This window comes from Coffea arabica, chromosome 4c (genome assembly GCF_036785885.1).
Source record: "Coffea arabica cultivar ET-39 chromosome 4c, Coffea Arabica ET-39 HiFi, whole genome shotgun sequence".
Lineage (NCBI taxonomy): Eukaryota > Viridiplantae > Streptophyta > Magnoliopsida > Gentianales > Rubiaceae > Coffea > Coffea arabica.
This window is the reverse complement of record NC_092316.1, coordinates 49,715,641-49,739,812: the sequence shown is the minus strand read 5'-3', so window position 1 is coordinate 49,739,812 and position 24,172 is coordinate 49,715,641. Positions and strand designations below refer to the sequence as shown.

The following is a 24,172-nucleotide window of genomic DNA, read 5'->3' as shown; positions in this document are numbered from 1 at the left end:
AAAAAAAAAAAAAAAAAAAACTAAACACCCAAGCTTAGACACCAAAACAAAACCTATAAATAATTTAATCTTGGGAAAAATAATGAGGTAAAGCCAATGCAGGAGCAAAATTGACTGAAGCTATGGTGGACGATTATCAGAAAAAGAATAAACTAATCCTTCTAAGTGTACTTCTTTAGTAGTTCTGTGTCACATACATTTATATATGATCCACCAAAGTACATCACTTATCGAAATTTCTTTAAAACTCTCCTGTGCACTACCTGAAATTTCTAACCATTGGACCTTGGTCCAATGATCAGAGAGAGTCTCTTTAAAGCTCTTCCGTGCACTAAGTTGGAGGTTCAAACCCCACTTAGTGCATTGCTTTCTTTGTGGTTCACCTCTTAACTCCTATACAAGTTTCTTTATACTCTCCTTTCTCCATAGTGTAGGTTAGTGTAGGAGTAAAATAGATGTTTCGAGAAAAATTGAAATTTCTTATTGTGCCATCTTAAATTATTTAATGAATCTATATCTAACTAAATTTAATATGTTGGAATTTGAAAATCTAAGTCTTAAAGGGATCCAAACTAGATCCGACCAATTGCGATGCCTAATATCAACTGTGATAAATTTCTCGACAACTCTCCAGGCGCAAAGATTTGACAAGAGAAAGAAAATACAACTGCCCATGTATAGATTGATCAGGAATTGAGAGATATTCCTTCGGCCCAAATGAAACCATTCCTGGAATTTGGGCTGTATAAACTAAATGGTGTCAGGACATAGATCTGCCCTTTTACGGGAGGCTTTCGTTACCGCGAAGCCCTAACTCCATTTGGACATGAATGTCTATCCGTCAGGAAAATTCATGGTGCAGTAGGTTCTGCTCATGAGAATTTTGTGCAAATTATACCATTTGATTCCAAAAATGTTGTCTTGATTAGACTTCAATCCTTTTAATTTAGTTGCCTCCATTTTATATATCTGAATTACAAAACTTTTGAGAACATAATCCAAGCATGACAAAAATTTTCTCTTGATGAGCTTTTACTATAAAAAGAAAATAAAAAATTAATAAATCCTCCCAAATCGAGATGAATTAAAAGCCCCAAAGCCAGGATTCGAATCTTAAATCTAAAAGGTAAGATTTTAAGATCCCTCGCCTTAGCATTGAACTTTAATTACTAATCTGATAAACTCTTTCTCTATAAAAAAAAAAGAGTAAATTTTATATACATTAACAATGTATACACTATCACCCTTAGATGAATGATAACTATGTGAAATTTGAATTTTAAATTTAACTTTTGTACACATGTCATGAATTAAATTCAAATTTCACATAGTTATCATTCATCTAATACTGACGGTGTATACACTGTCAATATAGGAAAGATTAATCCTAAAAAGAATATCCAAGAAATTCATTTGGCTAACCCTAAACGCCACTCTATTTTTTATGTTAAATATCTCATTCTTTAACATATATTCCAATTTATTATTTTATCGAAAATCAAAATTCTACTTGACTCTATCGTCAGTTTTAAACATCAAGGGTCTAAATCAAACTTTGTCCAAAAGCTAAACCCTAAAGGTCAAAAAGTCCAACTCTATCAAAAACCGGCCATAATGTGTGGTCCAACATCTAAAATTGACATTAATTCATAAACAAAAGGCCTCTTTTGAACAAAACTTGTACAAATCACTCGTTTAATTAAAGTCATAAACTCCGCCCCCAATAGATAAATGCCACTTGTCATCTCCTTATTCCATAAACTAGTAAAAGATATCAGCACGACTTCAGGGCACACACCGAAAGAGAAAAAGATCCGTCGGGAACTTTTTATCTGTACGCGTGGAAATTACACAACGCTTTTCAACTTTCAATTATTTTTTTGGGTACCGAAAATTAGGGCAGGTGCGAGTCTCAAATTACTCCTTTTGTTTGTGATTTACACGTGTCGTCCATTTAATTGCGTTTCTTGTAAGTAATGACAGTGATTAAGACACTTGAGTGGTGATGTCTGCATGTTTTTTTAATAATTAAACACACTAATTGGAGTATTATTCCCACAGCCGAGAGTGGCTTCTTTAGTTAGTATAGTTAAAACTGTTAGGGAATATTCTAATATTCTTCACAATAGGATAATTTCTTTTTTTTTTTTTTTTTGGCGTGCCCCTTGAAAAGACATGGACACAATTTATTGTTTCTGTTTGCTTTTGTTTAAAGCTAGGGTAAATGACATGGACCTTGACAGATTTTCACTAATTGCAACAACATCCTTTGTTAGATTTCTTTCTCTTTTTTTTTTAAAATTTTTTGATAGACCCTTGTTATATTTTTCTAATTCACTAAAATTTGTACCCGTTTGATGGGTGCTCCAGAAGCACTTATTAATTTGGAGTCAAGTGTTAAATTTTCAAAGACATGAAATTGAATAAGAAAATGACTAAGGGTGCGTTTGATTAAATTGAAATTTGAAATCTAAAATCTGAAATTTAAATCTATTAATTTACCGAACTATTAAGTACTAAATTTGATATATTTGAGTGTATATTACATTAAATGTTAAGTGAACAGCTTATTGCTTATTTTTAGAGCAAGATTTGTCTAAAAAATTCAGTACTACTTAATTAATTCAGATGTTCTAGTTTTAGTTATCAAATGCGTCTGAATATGTTAAGATATGAATCCATTAAATTTAAATATTGATTTGAGTTATTAAATAAAACCTAAATGTTAAAAAAAACAATGAATGTGAGTACATATTTTTATATGGTTAATAATTTATATTCAAAAGTGCCCTTAGTACACTGGTTAGTAAAATTCTTGAATTCTTGAACATTTTCCTATATTTTGATATCAATGCGGTTTTATTTCTATGGATTTTCATAAGGCTAATTTTGAAATGAGAAACATATTTTGGATTTCCATCACTAACAAAGGAAAGTTCTATTACTTCAATATGAAATCGACAAATATAAGAGTTTGAAGATTTAATAGGTTAAAAGATTAGACTTGGTAATTTTGAAAAATATTTGATAGAGTTTTTAGGCTATTTGTCCAACCAGTCATGTATCTTTGTTTTCTTGGTATCTTTACGAAAAGCTGGTATGGCATAGTATTATTTAATCTTTTTAAAAGAGTTAAAGCCTAGAATGTGGGAAATCAGTCAAGAGTATGTCACTCACTCATGTGCTTCAGAACTTAATGCAAAATGGTCATCCTACAGTATTTTATAATTTCTCCATTGCTTAAAAAAATCAAAGATTTTTTTCGTTAATATCATCATAAAAGGACACCATGTTGCAAGTATATAATAACCTGCTAATTTAGAAAAGAAAATAATGCTCCTGGAGTCCAGAATTTGTCTTCTATTGATCATTAATTTAATTCTTTAATTAGAATTGGCACGTCACTGATATAAAAATATTTCTTCAAAAGAGAAAGAAAGGGCCCTATTGAAATATTATCTTAATATAATGGATAATGATTTGGTAACGTATTGGTATTTAAGTACTTGATTCTTTGCTAAAATTTGACTACAATGAAATTATAGAACAAATTTTTATTCAAAAATAAGTAATAAACTATTTACTTATCACTGAATGTGATATACAGAACTGTATTTGATTTAATACTTAACAATTTAATAATTTAATGGATTCAGATTTAGTTTTCAAACTTCAATTTTATTAAATGCACCCTGAATTTTCTAGGCAAAACTTGATCCACAAAAATGAGTAATAAACTAATTATTTATCACTTAATGTGATATACACTCAAATGTATCAAATTTAGTACTTAATAATTTACTAATTTAAGATTTCAAATTTTAGTTTTATCAAATGCATGATATTCATTTAAAAAGTGCCAAAAGAACAAATTTCTTGTCGAAGTTAAAAGAAATTCTAATAAAGCTCTACTTAATGTTTATATTTATTGTATTATTAAGATATTAAAAATTTTTAAATCACACAATAAGTCATTTAACTTTTCAAGATTCTCAATTCATACACCAAATTACTTTTCATGCCAATTAGGCCCCAGAACTCCTAAAAGTATTTCATCATCTTGACCATTTCGTTAGTGTTTACTGTTAAGATAAATGGAAGTTAGCCCACATGACAGACACATGCATTCTGAATGGATAATTTGGACACTTAGCGTGAAAACATACAGCCAAATATGCACGGTAGAAAACAGAGAAAGAATCCATTGAACATGAGCCAAGTCCATCTTTTGAGCCGTCAACTCTCAATTTAATGACTGTTTTTCAGGTATTTTTTTCCTTCAGATCCATCAGTCTCTTCATAGCTTAACAGTTTATTTTGTATTTTTAATTGAATGATACGTGGACACTCTGTGTTAAGGACAAGTGTCATCTGCATCATCACTAGGTAGAATTTAGTGTGTTTTAGTGTTTGTTTGCAATAATTATTGTAGCACTTTTTATGGTGTGATGTATGTGACATAAAAAGAGTTAAAAATATAAAAAGGTGAATTGGGAAATGTGTTTATGATGCAAACAAAATATTATTTGAAATAATTTGACAATCCAAACACACTTGTATCATGGAGGTGCCCTCGTTGCCCAAACTAAAAAACCTGGTTTGGAAAGTATTTTTGGCGTAAAAATTTTCACATTTTTTATGAATACATTTTTCAATCACCTTTTTACATAATATATATTAAATTGTTACGATATATTTTTTTTACGAAAACTTTTAAAAGTAACAATTCAAACGACAGCACTGTTCTGAATATTAGACGTGCATGAGGTACTATTCACTACAGACAGCTATGTGTATACTCACATAGGATGCTCACAAGATGTATGGATCCAAGAATAATCAGATAATCTTTCTTGAATCAGATTCTCTATTATTTTTTTTTCTTTCTTGAATTTAATACATATTTATTAACTTGACCATTAATTGGAGTTACACCGAGGGATGAAGCCCCGTCTTTTTCTTCGATTCCAAGTCAACGTTGCAGTAAATCCTGACGTGGGAAATACTTCCTGCTCAAGCATATATCATTGGAAAATTATTATTACCAAAAAGAAAAGGGGGGAAAAGAAAAGATGAAAGAACTATAACATGTGTTGTTGACTCAAAGTAAATGCAACAACCTTAACATTGGCTCAAGATATTATGAGTTCCCAACTGGCTGAGTGCACTAACAATGGCCACAAAACCTAAGAAACCTATTCTTCCCCTCCAAATCTGGCAATTGGACTATGGCAAAAGATCGCAGCCACTAAAAAGAAAAAAGTATTTATGAAAATATTAACATTCTTTTCAACGAGAAAAACAAATTCTATTGAGGCCATTATTACAATTATCTCTTCTTTTCATGGAAATATATGTCTTTTGCATCTTTTTTTTTTTAATTTCATTCTAATGTGTCATGATATTCCGGGGGAAAAAAATATATGAGTCTCCTTTTTTTTTTTTTTTTTTTTTTTTGTGGAACTAAGGGGGAGATTTTTATGCATTGTATATTAGGCCCCCTTAAGTTCTTGAGTTGAGATGCTTGAGTTGGTTGAAGACTTCCGTAAAAGAAGACATGATTGGTCAAATAGCTCGGCTTGACAAAAGTAGTTGAATTTGGGCCATTGATTTTAGGGAAGTAATAAATTTGTTTTATGAATGGATAATTTGATAAGAAAAGAAATTGGGAGTAATAATCATACCAACATGTGCAGCTATTTAACAAGCAAGCAAAAATATAAAAAAAAAAAAAACAGAGAAAAAGAAAAATGAAAAATAAGTCATGTGCTGAAATTGATTGTGACCTTAAAAATGATCCAGCATAAAAGTTTTAATTGCAATCGTTGTTTTATTTGCTTTTAATTAGCATGCCTCAATTTTTTTAATCTGCACTTTTTCTAGTTATATATGATTTTTTTTGGGTGGATCTAATTAAATATTATTATTAAGAGAAACATTCAATAATTTGGGCTGGGCATCCTAAACAATGAGACAACTTCAACGGAACACGTGGCACCCTAACTGGTCAGTTTTCATTTTTCTTTCTTTTTTTTATTTATTTATTTTTTCTTTTTCCTGTGAAACCCATGAGTACTTGGATCTGTGGCAAGTGGCACCAAAAGTTAACAGAGAAATCGTTCGGATTGATTTTGTGTATTTTACATAAAATATAATTTAATTTATACAGATATAATTCATTTTACATAATGTGTAACTATAAAATAAAATTTTGTAAATCTCACATAAAATATAAAAAATAATATATAAAATAAAATCTAAATCTTACATTATTATTATTTTTTTTGATCAAATCTTGACCAGCAACCGTTCCTGCCCTTTTTCCTAATTCCTTTTTTTTCTTTTTTGAGGAAAAACCCATGACTCCTTCACAACTGAAGTGCCATTCATTACCTAAAAGTTCCCACCAGAGTACGACTTTATCCTCATTTTACTCAATAGTCTTCTGCCACTTCACTAAGAAAAGCTACGTTTTCAGAACAGAACAGTCTCCCAGATGGATTCTAGGTACAACAAGAGAAAAGCAATACCTTCAAGAGAGAGAGAGAGAGAGTTTGACAAAAAAAAAAAAAAAAAAAAAAAGAGAGAGAGAGAGAGAGAGAGGAACGGCTTGATTATTCCCTTCAAAGATGCCTGAATAAATACTTTGTTGTACCTATTATTATATTGCCCTTATTCATATTCTCTTTTTTTTTTTTTGGATTTCTTTTTCTAATTAGCACTCAAGACTTGGTGTATTATTTAATGAATTTGGTCAAGGTCTTTTAATATATCCATGCTTACACACAGATTTCCAATCAAACCTTGAGCCGATTGATTGATCACTATTGATATGGTCAACTACGTAGAAAATTTTTTCCTCTCTTTTCAAATAAAAAATTTTAATTTCATAAGTCAATCGAGTATACATGCATTATATGACGATTATACCCTTCGAGAAAGTAAGCAAAAACACCGAACAATCCATCTTGATTCTAGTTAGCTCTTTTCATTTTTCCCCCTTTCTTTTTTTTTTTTTCGAAATTTTTGACGGATTGTATCAATGTTTTTTTTTTAATTTAAAAGAAAAAAGATGTAACTACATCAATATAGCATTCAACATCTAATTCACACCCAAGATTAAGATACCCTCTTCTTCTTTTTAAACATGTCTATACTTTATAGCACGACGGCTACTACAATATGTGGGGGGTAGAAATTGCAAACAAGTTTTTAGAATGGGCAAAAATGACACCCAAAAATTGTAAAGAAAAACAAAAAAGGGAAAAAGTAGAAAGTGAGAGTGCACCAAAGTTTCCATGCAACAAGAAGTAGTAGAATCATGTACTAATATTATTAAAAGTAAACTAGTAGTAATAAAGTGGAGCTAACATGATGCTTTGTCTGAAATCTAAAAATTGCCAAGGGGAGTAAAAGATACGGGCATCAAGGGCCACAATAAAACTTGTGGCTGAGAAAATTAATCAGCTGCTGACGTGGCACCCACATCCCCCTCGTCGTTATTAATTAAACGCAGATCAAAATCACACTTCTCAACGATGCCAACAAAGACTTCTTAGCGCCTTTTCATCAGCCCCCTCAGACCTCAGCTCTTGCCAGCAGCAGCATCTTTTCTTATTTTTGTGGATATTTTTTTTAAGGAAGAAGAAGCAGAAGGAGAAGAAGGAGAAGGAGACGAGTCAAACGACATCCTCCGGGACGATACCGGGCAACGGATTGATAAAAAATGAAGGAAATTATGGAAATGAAGGACCCAGAAATCAAGCTTTTTGGGAAAAAGATTGCCTTGCTGGAGAACGGCAAGCGGATTCTTGTGGTGGTTCCGGCTGCCGGCGAGGACTCTTCTAGTGTTTCTGGCGGAGAAAACAGCGTCGGGTCGGATTCTGATCTGTCTATGGACAGCAGAAAAGCTGAAGATGAGAAAGATCAAGAGAAGCGAGAAACTGCTTCTGATAAGGTACTGTTTTAGCACCCTTTTTTTCTTTCTTTTTGAAATACACACGCTGAAGGTGTACTGTGTGTACCAAAAAAATGCCTTGAATTGGAGTAGTTCTAGTTTCTAGATTCATTTTTGGCAGTGAAACAGAATTGATTCTGCTAAGCCTTTTTTGTCTTTTTGAAACTGTCAATGAAAATTGTGTTTGATTCTGGAAGTTTCCACTCTGCTTTTAAGATGACTATTATTTAATCTCGTGGATTTGTTTTTACAAAATGGATATTCTTTGCCCAACAGCCTTCTGGCCCTGTGTTCTGTAGTTCAGCTATTGGCTAATAAGGTATTATGAAGTGTTTGCTGGTAATTGGTACCTCTGCTTTGTTTTGTAAGCCTTTGGATGAGAACTTTGTTATTCTCTGTGGCAAATAAATTTTGTAAATCCTGGTAATTTGACAGCCTAGTAGTGCTGCTGTCTGCTTTCTGCAAGTCAAAAGAGGCTTCTCATTGTTTAATTCCTTTTAAAAGATCTGCACCCTTGCCTATTCTGCCAGAATTGAACATTGGTGGGAAGAACTAGGACCTCCTGGGGGAAATTTTGCTCTATGTAGATTCTTGATGGGAATATTATATTGGTTATGAAGACGAATTACTGCAAGGAGTTGAACAATCATCTTGCTATGGTTTTGTTTTATTTGTAGATTGTGATGGTATTTACCATTTGTGGAACTCATATGAAAATATGTGTTATTTCAGGATTGTCCATCTGGGAAGCTCTGCAGCTCAGAGCCACGAGTAAAGGATCCAATTGCAGAAGAATTACCAATTCTTAAAAGCTCATCAGATTCTGATGGAAACTCCAACAATTACTCCACAGATGAGGACTCTCCAGTAAAACAACCTCCAAAGGCTGAAAATGATCAGAGCGATGCTACTGATTCACAACAGAAAACTCTCAAGAAGCCAGATAAAATTCTTCCATGCCCTCGCTGTAATAGTATGGATACAAAATTCTGTTACTATAACAATTACAACATTAATCAGCCTCGCCATTTCTGCAAGAGCTGCCAGAGGTATTGGACCGCTGGGGGAACGATGAGGAATGTGCCGGTGGGAGCTGGTCGACGTAAAAATAAGAATTCTGCCTCACATTGTCGCCATATCACTATCTCTGAAGCCCTTCAAGCTGCTAGAATTGATACTCCAAATGGATTTCACCACTTGAACTTTAAACCCAATGGAACTGTGCTTTCTTTTGGTTCTGACTCCCCGCTTTGTGATTCCATGGCTTCAGTTTTGAATCTAGCAGAGAAGAAGTCACCAAATGGAAGCCAAAATGGATTCTATCAACTTGATCATGGAATTTCAGTTTCTTTAAAAGGGACGGAAAATGGTGACGATTGCTCTAGTGGTTCTTCTGTCACAACATCGAATTCAACGGTCGATGGAGCCAAAAATGGGCTCCAAGAGCCAGTTATGCAACAAATCAATGGGTTTCCATCTCCAGTTTCGTGTCTTCCTGGGGTCCCATGGGCTTTTCCCTGGAGTTCCACTGTTCCTTTGCCAGCCATTTGCCCCCCGGGGTTTCCCATGCCATTTTACCCCACTCCTTTTTGGAACTGCGGGGTGCCCGGTGCCTGGAGTATTCCATGGTTACCCCCTGTCTTTCCTACAGGAAACCAAAAAAATTCAGGCTCTGGTCCTAATTCACCAACTTTAGGTAAGCACTCCAGAAATGGTGAGTTGATTAAACAAAACAATCCTGAGGGTAAAGATTCCCAAGAGCAGAGGGCTTCTGAAGGATCAATTCTGATTCCCAAAACTTTGAGGATTGATGATCCTGACGAAGCTGCAAAGAGTTCGATATGGACAACCCTTGGAATTAATTACGACTCTATCAGCAGGGGCGGGCTTTTCAAGGCCCTTCAACCAAAGGGTGATGAAAAGAAACACTTAACAACAGCATCGCCGGTGTTGCAAGCTAACCCTGCTGCCTTATCAAGGTCTGTGACCTTCCAAGAGAGTGCCTAAAATGTGCACTTTTGTCAGGGGCATCAACAATCCAAGAAAACTGAGTGCAGCTCAACTGAATGACTTGTAATCACTTGCCCCCGCTTCAGACTAGTTTTTGCCACTAGTTGATTTTCCTGCCTCGTGAACATATTAGAGTGTTGAGGCAATTCTGGGAGAAAATCAGTTCTCTCTTTTTTTTTTGTTTTTTTTTTTTGGTAATCTTCAGAGCAGGTGCCTCTTTTTTGTACCTGGCTAGTGTGGTTTCATGTAAATATTATTATAAAGAAATACTGACAGATAGTAGTGTGTGACTGTGAGAGAGTGATACATATTTAGATGCACCAACATCTAAACGTGGTCTGATGTAACTACCTAGTTAGTGTGAAAAGCTGCCTTTTTCCATTCTCCATCATGGTATGAATAAAAAGCAGAGAATGTTGTTGTTTTCTTGACTGTATCCCCTTCTGTTGTTTATGGTTATGCTGAAGCATCCACTTCCTGATTTTCAGAGAGTTCAAAGAATCAAAAAGTTTGATCAGCAGAAAGCTTTTGAAAACTCAGGGCTCCTTTCACATCTATTATCATTTCCTGAGGCACAGGAAAGGAATGTAGATTTGCAGAAAATGAAGTACTGTTCAGTTCCCAAAAATATGCAACCCCAAATCTATCTTATAAAATGATGCCAAATGCTTACAAACATGAAAAACATAAGAATGCATCAGGGTAGGTGGCAGCTTGGAGTCGAGTGGCTGCATGTGGTCAGTGCATGTAAGGTCCTTAACTTCCTATTGCCCTTTTTATCAAAACAGTTAGCTCTGAGAAATTTAGTTAACAAAACAAGTTCTTTTCTTCCTTTTTTTTATCAGAAAAAGCCAAGTTGCTTTCCTTTTCAAAGGCAAACAACTTGTCAAAAGGAAGTGGAAAGATGACTTTAATGTATTGGACCAAAATGAAAACCACAATCACTGATGGGAATAAAAGAAGACTTTAAACTCACCACCCTACCCAACCCTCTCAATTCCAACCTAACATTTTCCTTTCTCTTCTATCCTCCTTCCTTAAGTTTGCATAATTGGTAAACTCCCCAAGTTCTTGAACTCCAATCAAAAAGTTTATACAATTGAATGGCTGAACATAGATTTCCAGTATCTAAAAAAAAAAAAGAAGAAAAGAAATGAGAATTTGATGCAGTGTCTTGTACTTCCTGGAAACTATTGCCCTGCTTGTCATGAGTTTCTTGAAAATGAGGGATGCTGATAAGTCTATGAAATCAGGCCCATTAGGCTGAGAAATAAATGAAATTGTTTTCTCACTGTCATATTGATGTGGACAAGAATGGGGACATCTGCCTTTTCTATTGGTGGAATCATCAAAATCCTGACAATTATGTGTTCCTGGTGGATTGGCAATACAAGACACAAGAGATATTTTCATGTCTTCAACAATTGCAAACCACATCTTTTTTTCAGAAATTAGTTTGCATGGGACCCAAAATTTTATATATGAACATAAAGCCATGGACACTTTTGGCATTTAGGACATGCTTTTTTCTTTTTCTTTTTTTCCTTTCCCCATTGCACTTTGCCTTTTAAAGGCATTAGGCACATACTAAATGACAATTTTCTCTTGGGGCAGAGTATCATTTCAGGCGCGCAGAATGCACTGCCTCGATAACTAAAAACCCTAATTATTTGGATCAAATAATTGAAGTCAAGAGAAAGGATTTTTTTTTTCTCAAATTCCTTTTTAAATATTTACCACTTAATTCGAATTCAAACTTGATGAATTTTCTAGGAAAAGTAAAAAAAAAAAAAAAAACTGTATACCTTTGCTTAGTAGAAAAAACTGTCATTTAAACCAAAGAATACACACACATATACATATATATACATACATACATACACATATATATATATATATTTTTTTTAATGTTAATCCAATTGTCATATACATCAAAAACTGCCTGTAGGCTAGAATTTGTAGTCACCTGGTCCCATTTCTACATAGAATAATTGATGGAAATCAAGAAATTTCCTGATAGGGAGGGAATATCGAATATCGAATAAGGATAATCAAATACTAGCTGCCCACAAAAAATCTGCTTAGGAATCTTGCAACCAACCATGTGCATGACAGAACTGCATTTTCACCTTTTCAGGCAATCTCAATTCTATTATTTTGTGGTCTTCTTTCATTCTCTCAAATATATATGAAAAATCCTAGTATACCAAAAAAGAGATATCAGATTTTTTTTTTTTTGAGTACTATATTAACCAAGTGGTTAGAAATGTCTCCTCACCTAAAAACTAAAACGGATAATGAGTGTATTATTCTTTTGAGGTATTTTCTAATACTTTGGCTATTCTATGGGAAAATGCTCTAGTTTTCATCCCTAAACCTTGAATCATGAACACATTTAGTTCTCAAACTTTCTAACATAACACATTTAGTATTTGAACTATTAATTTTTGACTAATTTCATCTTCAAATGGAAAATTAATCAATTTGAATGGAAATTAGAGTTGGGAAGAAAGATATTGTAGTTGGGAGAGTGAAGATAGCCATTCCATTTTGCTGATTTTAAACAGTGCAAAAGTTTTACTCAACAAATTCATGCTCATTAGATGCCTGATTTCCTTTCAAATTGATTAGTTTCCTATTTTGAGGATGAAATTGGTCAAAAATTGATAGTTTGGATACTAAATATAGTATGTCAAAAAGTTTGAGGGTGAAATGTGTCCATGACCCAAAGTTTGGGAATGAAAAATATGCTCCGTTTGGATTGGCCTATTTTCTAAAGCAAGTTTTTAAAATACAATACTACAGCAATTCACAAACAAAAATAACTCAAAAAATATCTCATCCATGCAATATATCAAAAATAATTCGCAAATACACATAAAAAATTAAAATAAAATAAATTCTACAACGTTTTTCACCTATCACCACCACCCCTCTCTCACCGCCACCCACCACCGTCACCACCCCCTCCCTTTTCCTTCCTCCTCGCCTCTCTTTTCTTCCTCCTCCCCTCTTCCCCTTCCCCGCCACCCTCCCGCCATTCCCTCCCCCCCCCCCCATCGATCTGGTTGGTTGAGGCCAAATCGCAGCCAGAAGGTTTGGTACCTTTTGGTCGTGATTTAGCTGTGACCAGATCGAGGGGTGGAGGGGAAGGGGAGGGGAGGAGGAAGAGGGAGGGGGTGGTGGCGGTGGGGATAGTTATGGGTGGTAATATTAATTTTCAAGAAGTATTTTAAAAATATTTTAATTTTAAAGGTACTCTAAGGTATATTCCATAAACCCCTTCAAAAACATCTACAGTAAAATTTTTTTTATATAAACTGTTATAGTAAAATATTTCAAAAACAGCTAATTCAAACGGAGCAAATTTTCTGTTATTCTACATATGAAAAACCTTATAGATACTAACATGGTTTCTGCTATCTAGGGTTGATTGAGTTGATAAGACTCATTCACCTTATTCAAGTTAAAGCTTATAAGGTCTGTTGTCAATAATCTCTCATTGGTAGAGAATCATAAAAAAATCGCTCTAAGTCATTGAAAAAATGCGCCGATGACTTGACTTGATTTTAGAATGGGATGAGCTTGTCCTCCTAACATTTTTTTCTATAGGAAAAAAAAAAAGAAACAAAAAACTAGCGTGTTTTCAACATCTTGGATACGTACCAAGGCCTAATTTATGGTAGAATAGAGCAAACAAAAGATGGTAAAGTTTAAGGTGTTCTTTATTTTTTCTGTGGGGTGGGTAGGGGTACAAACGAGCCTAGTCGAGCCGAGTTTTGGCCTAATCAAGTCGAGCCTCCAGTTAATTTTGTAAAACTTGAATTCGAGCTCGAGCTTAACGAGCTCAAAATATCGAGCTCGAGTTTAAAAAAATAATAATAATAATAAATGTATTTTTAAAAAATAAAAAATAAGTATTTATTTTTAAAAATAAATAAAATAATAATTTTTTAACAAATAATAAAATATTAGGAATATATGTGTAATGTTATTATTAAAATAAAAAATAAAAAATATATATATAATTGAGCTCGCGAGCAGCTCGAGTTCGACTTAATTAACTCGAGCGAGTCGAGCTCGATATTGACCGAGTCGAGCTCGTATCCGATCGTGAGCGGCTCAATTCGTGAACACCCCTAGGGGTGGGGTGGGGGGAGGATGTTAAGATTTCTTCCTAATTATCTTTTCCTTTTGAGCAATTCTACAGGATTGTGTTGCGAACATACATAAATTGTGTATGCATTTAAAATGAATTAATTTTTGTTTTGTACCTCTGAACTTGTACCCTATTTTTTTTTTTAACTTTAAACTTTAATTTTGGATATTTTGTAACATAACCTCTCGTCCTTTTCCCATTTAAATCTAACTCGTAACATTATTGTTAGCAAAATTACTTGGGAAGACAGTGCATATCGATGACAATGTATCATTTTGATCCATGTGTGGTCCTTTTGCTTTATTTGATCACTCTTAATACTGGGAGACGGTTGGATTGGATGCTGAGATGAAAGGGATTGTAACTAGAAAATAATGAATTTAAATCCTCTCACTTAAAAAAAAAAGAAAAGAAAAAAAAATCACTCTCAGTACTTGGTCATTGATTTGTACGATCCTCAATTCCGCTAGGTTTTCTAATAGTGTTATCGATTGGATTTAAATGGAACAATTCTGAAAGGTTAAAGTGCAAAGTTTTAAAAATTAAAGTTTATAGTGCAATGTTAGAATGTGATACAAGTATACAAAGTGCACAGTGAGGTTAGCCCTTTTAAGACTAGAGTAACATTTGACGTCCCCACTGACTTTTTATGACGTTATTTAAGTCCAAATTATCTTTACAAACACCATGGTGGGAGGATGTCGCGGTGGCTAAATGATCATGCTACTAAATGGTTGACTAGATAAATTCTTAGGATATATTTTTGAAAACTAATGACGTGATTTATGCCAATGTAATTAAAGTTAAAATATTAGAAAAAAAATCACATCAGGGGCCAGTTATTTTGTTCATGACCACAATTTTGTCCAATTTCTTATACTTAGTGGGATCTATCTCTTGGGCTCAGTTGCATAAAGTAGTACTGTTTACCCATCATGGGATTTACTATTCCAAGCCTTACCCTGTCGAGAACCATGTATGTAGCACTAAAGACTCCAAAGTCAACCTCCCATCAAAAATTATCATTCAACTCTTTTTTCTTTGGTTGGTTAGTGCTTTATTCGTCATTTCAAGTGAAAGGTCTAGAAGGTGCAATTCAGGCTCAGCCCTATATGTAGTGCATTTTATGTCCCACCAATTCGAGATTGAACTCAAGGATGATGCACTTTGAAATGTTGTCAACCATGAAGCTTGAGTCCCAAAGATGATTCAAGTGGATTCCCTTGCTTAGGTTGATTGACGAACTAAACTATGTTTGATATTTTAATTGAATTTGATTTGACAAGAACTCGTTCGAATATGATTTGTTAACTAATGAAACCAACTTAAATAGCATTTTGTATTTGATATACTTTTAAGTTCTATTAGAACTCGATTCGATTAGTATAAAAGTTAAATTTTACATATAAACTATTCAAACTACTCAAACTCATTCCAGTTTGACTTCATAAAATCTCGTTTAAACTCGACTCGATAAGTAAACAAGTTAAATTAGAATAAAATTTCAAACTCATCAAAATAATTAACCAAATTTGAACATAGGAATGTTCGACTTGTTTAGACTCGCTTACACTCCTACTCCTGCTATTGACTATCTTTTTGTTATAATGATACTTTTAGGGCATAATTGTGCGATGATAGCATATTTCAAAATATTATATTAATTGTTAAGCTAGATTCCAAATTAGCCAAATCCAATTTTTATTACATCCACACTCTTGAAATTTCTTTCTTTAGTGTAGTTAGATCATCCATTTAGCATTTATTCTTAATTCAGCTGAGTCTCCAACTCATCAACTATCATCAATACCAAAAATGTCACAAAAAATTATGTTCATAATTCTAATCTCGTAATGAAACGGTTAAATTTTTTGTACCATCTAAAAAGATAGAAACGCTTAAATAATTCATTGCATAAGGTAAGATTGAGGTAGGATGAAATTGAGTTCGATTTTTTGAGCTATTCACCTATAACTTAGAAGTTGAGGAATCGTGTTACTGAAAAGGTAAGTAGAGACCTGTTATCCTTCCTCTTTAAGAGCAGAAAAGAGAAACAAAACAAAAAACGAAAAGGAAAAGGGAAGAAAGATCCGATTACACAAAGTACTTTTTTAGGTAATATACAAGAAGGACAACAAGTTGTGGTTGCTGACAATAACAATACAGAAGGAGAAAAGGATAAATTAGATGAAGATGATGAATTCCATATTCCAAAACGAAATAAAACTTCTGAAGCTTGGGAGGACTTCAACGAATTTGAAGAAAATGGCAATTACTATGCCATTTGCCGTTACTGCAATAAAAAGCTATCAAGGGGTAAATCAAAGCAAACATCTAGCATGTGGTGGCACTGGAACTCATGTCCATCTAGAAAAGCAAGTTTAAGACAAGCTGCACAACAAACAAAATTGAACTTTCAACCGGCTAATAACGCATTTCCTACTGTACCACCTTTGCATACCGAGAAATTTGACATGGAGAAAATGAGAGAAGCAGCTGCACATTGGATTTTGATGCACGAACATCCCTTTACCATTCTGGAAGAAGAATGTTTGAATATTTTTCTAAAGCGTGGAATGTCCGAGTGGCAGAAGATCACCAGAGGAGTAGCAAAAAATGATTGTGTAGCAGTCTATGAACTTGAGAAAAAGAAGCTGAAGAACAAGTTGAGAAATGTGAAAAAGGTGAGCCTCACAACCGATCTTTGAAAATTCAAAAATCAAAAGATCGAATATATGGTTATTACTGGCAATTAGATTGACTCGGATTGGAAGCTACAAAAGAGAGTGCTCAACTTTGTTCACATGCCACCTCCTAGACGAGAGGTTGAGATTGCTGCTTCACTCTTCAAGTGTATGAAGGATTGGGGTATCAAGCAGAAGATACACACAATTTCAGTTGACAATGCTTCGGCCAATGATGTGGCTATTAGAGTTTTGCGGGATGATTTTAGTAGATCGAAAAAGCTATTAGGTGGTGGCAAGTTGTTTCATGTTCGATGCTATGCGCATATCTTGAACCTTATTGTTCACATCAGCATTTCTGAGATTGTGGATATTGTAAACAAAATTAGAAACAGTGTCGATTTTGTCAATTGCTCAGAGACTAGATTATTGTTGTTCGCTGAGATTGCACAACAACTTCAAATATTGGGGAAGAAATTGCTTTATGATTGTCGAACAAGATGGAATGCCACCTTCGAAATGCTAAGTTGTGCTATGAAGTTCAAAGATATTTTTCCTCATTTTCAAGATAGAGAGCCATTCTATGATTCTTGTCCAGCTTATGAGGATTGAGAAAAAACAGAAAAAGTGTGCTCTGTGTTAGAGAAAGTTTGGGCAGCCATGCATGTAATATCCGGGAGTGAATATCCTACGAGCAATTTGTTCCTTCAAGAGGTTGTGAAAATTAAGAAAGTCTTAGATTCTTGAGTGAATGGTGAAAATGACTTCATCCGAGCTATGGTTGGAAAGATAAAGGTCAAGTTCGACAAATATTGGGGTGAATGCAATTTGTTAATGGCTATTGCTACCATTCTAGATCCAAGGCAGAAAACGAGAGTTGTTGAATTCGCCTTCCCTCAAATGTTTCCATCTTTTGAGGCACAAGAACATATTTCCAGTGTGAAGAAAGTTTTATTTGAGCTTTATGATGAGTATGCAAATTTGAATGCAATTGAAAAAGAAAATGTAGTCCACTCATGTGCTTCAAAAAGGCCACAAAAAAATGCAACATCTTCTTCTAGATGGGTTGACTTTGATGAGTACTGTGACGAAATGGAAACTACCGAGCCACAGAGATCTGAATTGGTGGATTATTGAGAAAAGGCTCGCCTAAAGACGAGTTTTAACCCAAATGCCTATGATTGTTTAGAGTGGTGGAAAAGCAATAGGGTTGCATATCCAATATTGTCCCAAAATAGCGGCTGACATCTTGGCTATTCCTGTAACTATAGTGGCATCTGAGGCCACATTTAATGCCAAAACTCGAGTTATTGATAGTTATCGTGCTTCCCTTCATTCAGATACAGTTCAGGTGTTGTTGTGTGCAGGAACTGGTGTAGAAAGCTTCATAGGATCTCAAAGAAAGTGAAAGTAAGTTTTATTGTTTTATTATTCAACTTTTATGGCCAAGTTCAACAAGTTATGACTTCTTTTATTTCTAAATTATTTGCCTTGGGTGGTTTTTATTGTAAATGCATCATGCTAGAATAATCAAAGAAATTGAATTGCTCAAGGTTTGAAGGTTTATTGCAAAGGGCTTATTTTGAATCAGGTTTAGCATTGTGGATTTGTAGTTATTTAGAGTTCTCGATAATTTTGTACCTTAATTTGATTCATTTTTTTGTCTTTGGTGATATTTGACAGGACTTATATTTTTTTGGTTGGCAATAGGTGTTAGAAACTTGGAATTTTGGAATATGAACTCTATGCAGTTAACATCTCAAATGACCTGTCTCACATCTGTACAGCTGTGGTTGCCAAGTTGTGTTTTGACTTTTGACTCAAATCTGTACAGTTGTGGTGAATCTAGTAATTTTTTTTTACTCCAGTGAATGTTGACAAGCTGTGGTTGCCAAGTTGTGTTTTGACTTTTGACTTTGGACTCAAATCTGTATAGCTGTAGTGAATCTGGTGATTTTTTTTTTTTACTCAAGTGAATGTTGTATAGTTGTTGCCAAGTTGTGTTTTGACTTTTGACTAAAATCTATACATGAGGTGCTGTATAGAATCTTGGCAATGGATCTTAATAGAATGTTGTACAGAGAACTTGATCTCAAATCTGTACATTCAGTGTGTTGTGACTAAATTCTATTAATATCAAGTTCTCTATTTCTTTTGCTTACACGGCTATTTTGGCTATTGAGAAACTGTCATATTAACTAGTTTGATACTGTGGATTTTAGAGTGCTTGAATCACATGGTTGGCATTTGCATTGAAATAAAGCAAAATGCATGTTTTAATATGAGTTGCTATTTTATTGAAGGAAAGCACAGATTTTTTGCACTCAATTTTTGCTGAATTTTGGTATAGAAAACAAAGGTTTTCGAGCTCATTTTACGAGTTTAGCTCGAGTCCTTGAGCTTGAATCTTATATGAGTTTGAGCTTGAGTTGTTTTTAACTACATCGAGTCGAGTTCGAGTCTGAAGTTTGAGGCTTGTTCGAGCTCGATCTTGAGCTCGAGTAGTGCTCATAACCTTCGAGCTCGAGCTCGAATATGGTACTACTCGAGCTCGACTCGACTCGACTCAACAGCATCCCTAAAGCACATGCCTTTAAAGCTCTTTTGAATTTTCAAAAAAATTTAGTTTAGTCTTAATATTATTCTTGTAATAGTTTTGTAGTAGGTTCTATACACTTGTAATCCCCATTTCTTCAACTATCTTAAGGTCTGATTTGAGATTGGTATGGAGTCTACTTAAGAATCTGTTATCAAGGTGATGAATCAAGACTTTGTCAACTTGGACCACTTAGATGGAATCAGAACCAATTTCAATAGGTGGAAGGATAAGATGATCTTCTTCTTAACAGTCTTGAAGGTGGCATATGTGTTGAACCCAAATCTTCCAGAAATTTCTCCTTCAAAGGATGACGATTCAGAGGTTTTGAATAGACAAAGGAAAAAACATGAAGAAGATGAAGTAGTGCGTCAAGGTCACATCCTCCATAGTTTGTTAGATAGTTTCTATGATTTATTCACAACCGTCAAGTCACCAAAGGAGATTTGGGCTACCCTTGAGTGTCAACATGTCAATCAAAAGCAAAGCTCAGATAAGTTTCTTATCAAAAAATGCTTTGAGTTCAAATTTATAGACAATTCCCCACTTCTTGATCAAATTCACAATTTGCAAGTGATTGTTTCAAAACTCAAAGATTTAAGTATTGAAATTTCAGAAGCATTTCAAGTGAGGGCTATTTTTTCCAAGTTGCCTCTTAGTTGGAATAACTATCAAAAGGAATTGCTCCATATTTCTGAAATTTTGACTTTAAATGGTGTTTTGAAACATCTAAGGATTGAAGAAAATGCTAGAAATCTTCAAAAGAAAGATGTGAATGTTGAATCTAAAGTGAAAGTGGAAAATAAATTTAAGGTGAATTTTGTGAATGAAAGAAAGTCTTTCAATTTCAAAAGGAAGAAACCTAATAATACTAATTCTAATGACAATAAGAAGAAGAATAGAAATTGCTATAATTATAGCAAAAAAGGCCATTACAAATTTGAATGCCGGTATGATAAGAAACAAAAGACTAGTGGTGCTTCAACCACAAATCTTGTTGACGAAATTTCAGAAATCGTTGCTATGATGTTACTTGGTACATTGACTGAAGTGAACATGACCACACCTAATTCTTCCAAGGATTGGTGGAATGATTCTGATGTAGCCATTCATGTGTACAATAACAAGAATCAATTCAAGAATTATGAAATTCTTGAAGAACATGAAGTAGTGATGGCAAATGGTGTAAGGGCTAAAGTTCATGGCAAAGGTTGTGTGAATATTCAATTCACTTCCGGCAAGAAATTAGTCCTCACTAATGTACTTCATGTTCCGGATATTATAAAAAATCTTGTTTCTACTGATATTCTTAACAAGAAAGGGTTGAAAGCTGTACTAGAGGCCAACAAAGTGATATTGTTCAAGAATGGTGTATTTGTTGGAAAAATCTACTCTTGTAATGACATGTTTAAATTAAGTATCAATAAGAATGATGATGTTTCTCTTTGTTTTGTTAATTTTGCTTACTTTTCGTGGTATGATAGATTAGGACATGTTAATCACAAAATGCTACAACAATGTCTAAAAATGGTCTAATTTCATTTAGTGACAATGTGAATAAGAAGTGTGAAACATGTGTTCAAACCAAGATAACAGTTGCCTTTTCCTAAAGTTGAAAAAAACTCACAATTGCTTGATCTTGTACATTCGGATGTTTGTGAGTTGAATAGAATTTTAACAAGAGATGGTAATAGATATTTCATCACTTTCATTGATGATTACTCTATGTGTGCATGTATATTTGATGAAAATAAAAGATGAAATCTTTTATATGTTTGAGACATATAAGTCTCTTTGTTGAAAATCAATTAAATAAAAAAATCAAAATATTGAGAAGTGATAGAGGTGGTGAATATTTTTCTACCGAATTCTCAAATTTTTATGAAAATAATGGTGTGTACACCAAACAAGTGCTCCTTATACTTCACAAAAAAATGGTTTGGCTAAAAGAAAAAATAGAATTTTCGAACATATGGTAAATGCCATGATTTTAAGTTTTGGTCTGCCAAAGAATTTGTGGGGCGAGGCTTTATTGACTGCATGTCATGTGCATAATTGTATTCCCTTCTTGAAGACTAAAGTGTTTCCATATGAGTTGTGGAAGGGAAGAAAACCAAACTTGAATTATCTAAAAGTTTGGAAATGTATAGCTTATTATAGAGTTTTGGAAAATTAAAGAATAAAATTGGGACCTAGAGAACTTAAAAATGTATTCGTTGGCTATTCTAAAAATTCTAAAGTCTATAGGCTACTTGATCTTGATTCTAATGTGATTGTAGAATCAAGAGATGTTGAATTTTTTAAGAATAAGTTTCTCAATAATTCAAGAGTTGAAAATGATCCACACAATGAACCAAGTTCTTCTAATAGTGCTGATCTTTCTAATGGTACAAAAAAAAGAAGGAAATTGACACTCCTTTTGAATCAAGGAGGAGTCAGAGACAAAGAAAAGAAAAGAGTCCACTCTCCGATTTTATCTCTTCACAAGCTATTGTCTTTCCTGTTGAAGGCAATAGAGATTCTCGACTAAATAAAACTCCAATTTTATTTAGTGTAGAGGATGATTCTAAAACATTTAGTGAAGTTATGAAATATAGAGATTCAATATTTTGGAAAAAGGTGGTAAATGATGAAATGGATTCATTGTTATCTAATGGTACGTGGGTCCTAGTTGATTGACCACATGATTCTAAACCTATTCATTATAAGTGGGTATTTTGAAAGAAATATTCCATGGATGGATCCATACTAACTTATAAAGTTAGGTTGGTGGACAAATGTTTTAGATAAAAGGAAGGTGTTGACTATTTCGACACATATGCACCAGTTGCTAAAATTGCATCCATTAGAGTACTTTTGGCTTTAATTTCAATCTATAGCCTTTTTGTATATCAAATGGATGTCAAGACAGCCTTTCTAAATAGTAATTTAGATAAAGAGGTGTATGTAGAACAACTGGAGGGCTTTGTACTTCCTAAAAATGAGAATAAGGTGTGTAAACTTGTAAAATCATTATATAGATTGAAACAAACACCTAAGCAATGGTATAAAAAATTTGAAATTGTTTTATTTTCACATGGATTTAGGTCAAATAATACTGACAAGTGCATTTATTCTAAATTCAGTGACAAGTATGGAGTGATCATTTGTCTCTATGTAGACGACATGCTAATTATTGATACTAACGATCAAGCAGTAGTAGATACTAAGAAGTATTTTTCTGACAATTTCAAAATGAAAGATCTTGGAAAGGTGGTTTCTATCTTAGGGATTAAAGTTAAGAGGCATGGTGGGGGATTTGCACTTTCACAATCGCATTATGTTGATAAAATTTTGAAAAAGTATCAACATTTGAATGTGAAAGAGGCTATTACTCCTTTTGATCCTAATTTCAAATTATATGAGAATGCTGGTAATCCAATTATTCAGTTAGAATATGCAAGTATAATTGGAAGTTTAATGTATGCAATGAGTTGCACAAGACCAGATATTTCTTAATCAGTGTGTAGATTAGTTAGGTATACGAAGAATCCTAGTAAAGATCATTGGAAAGCAGTGACTAAAATCCTTGGTTATCTTAAAAGAACCAAAGATTTGGGTCTATTCTACAATAATTTTTCAAGTGTTCTTGAGAGGAATACAAGTGCTAGTTCGATAACTAGTATTGGTGATCAAAATCCTACTAGTGGATGGATCTTTATGCTAGGTGGTGGAGCTGTTTATTAGGTTTCTAAGAAACAAACTATGATTACTCATTCTACCATGGAAGTTGAATTCATAGCTTTAGCTTCTACATGCAGAGAAGTGGAGTGGCTTAGAGATTTATTATTTGATATAAATCTGTGGCCTCGTCTTATGCCTGCAATTGCTTTGTTTTGCGATAGTGAGACTACTATGTCTAGAGTATTGAACAAAGTGTACAATAGTAAACCTAAACATATAAGTCTGAGACATACCTATATTAGACAAATGTTGATTGATGGCGTTGTCACAATTGTGTTTGTAAGAACTTATAATAATTTAGCAGATTCGTTGACTAAAACTCTTGCGAGAGACTTAGTGAATTCGACAACGTCGCGAATGGGATTAAAACCCTTTGTCTAGAATCACTAGTAATGGTAATCCAACCTTCTTTTAGTACTACCCCTAGTTTGAAAGGTTTAAAGGTTAAAAATAAGTGATTGTGAGTGCTGCAAATTTTTGTGTATACCATTCCAAGTGGTAGTACATCATGTTACTCTTAATTGAGCAGGTTGAGAAATATTCTTTTAATAAACATATTTCTTAGTACTTTATTTGATAAAGTTACAAATATGGTTTACCTATATGATTATAGAAGTGGTGTCGCTTCTAGTAAAAGTTTAGGGTAATCTTTTATACATGATCATGAACTAAGATGAGCACATGGCCGGTAATAGTGTTAAAGATGAAATGTGATTATTGGATGCAAGTTGATTAGTTCATGTGTGTGATATTTCTATTTTAATTTCAAATCTTGGTTAAGCAATCTAGCCACCTTGATTTGATTAGTTTGAAAGGTTTAAAGGTTAAAAATAAGTGATTGTGAGTGCTGCAAATTTTTGTGTATACCATTCCAAGTGGTAGTACATCATGTTACTCTTAATTGAGCAGGTTGAGAAATATTCTCTTAATAAGCATATTTCTTAGTACTTTATTTGATAAAGTTACAAATATGATTTACCTATATGATTATAGAAGTGGTGCCGCTTCTAGTAAAAGTTTAGGGTAATCTTTTATACATGATC

The 24,172-nt window shown here is 33.6% G+C and overlaps 3 protein-coding genes across 3 annotated transcripts; all 3 read left to right on the top strand.

Moving 5' to 3' along the window:
• The first annotated feature begins 7,583 nt into the window (after nt 1-7,583).
• LOC113740301 (cyclic dof factor 3-like) lies at nt 7,584-10,403 on the top strand. The gene is made up of 2 exons (XM_027267876.2): nt 7,584-7,957; nt 8,690-10,403. Exons 1-2 carry the CDS (start codon nt 7,727-7,729, stop codon nt 9,962-9,964), a joined length of 1,506 nt encoding a protein of 501 aa, XP_027123677.1. The 5' UTR covers nt 7,584-7,726; the 3' UTR covers nt 9,965-10,403.
• Nucleotides 10,404-16,465: 6,062 nt separating this feature from the next.
• LOC113739296 (zinc finger BED domain-containing protein RICESLEEPER 2-like) lies at nt 16,466-17,422 on the top strand. The gene is made up of 2 exons (XM_027266526.2): nt 16,466-16,810; nt 16,883-17,422. Exons 1-2 carry the CDS (start codon nt 16,466-16,468, stop codon nt 17,420-17,422), a joined length of 885 nt encoding a protein of 294 aa, XP_027122327.2.
• A 165-nt stretch (nt 17,423-17,587) lies between these two features.
• Nucleotides 17,588-18,218, top strand: LOC140004848 (zinc finger BED domain-containing protein RICESLEEPER 3-like). The gene is made up of 2 exons (XM_072045002.1): nt 17,588-17,935; nt 18,000-18,218. The coding sequence occupies exons 1-2, from the start codon at nt 17,588-17,590 to the stop codon at nt 18,216-18,218; spliced, it is 567 nt and encodes a 188-aa protein (XP_071901103.1).
• Nucleotides 18,219-24,172: the final 5,954 nt, after the last annotated feature.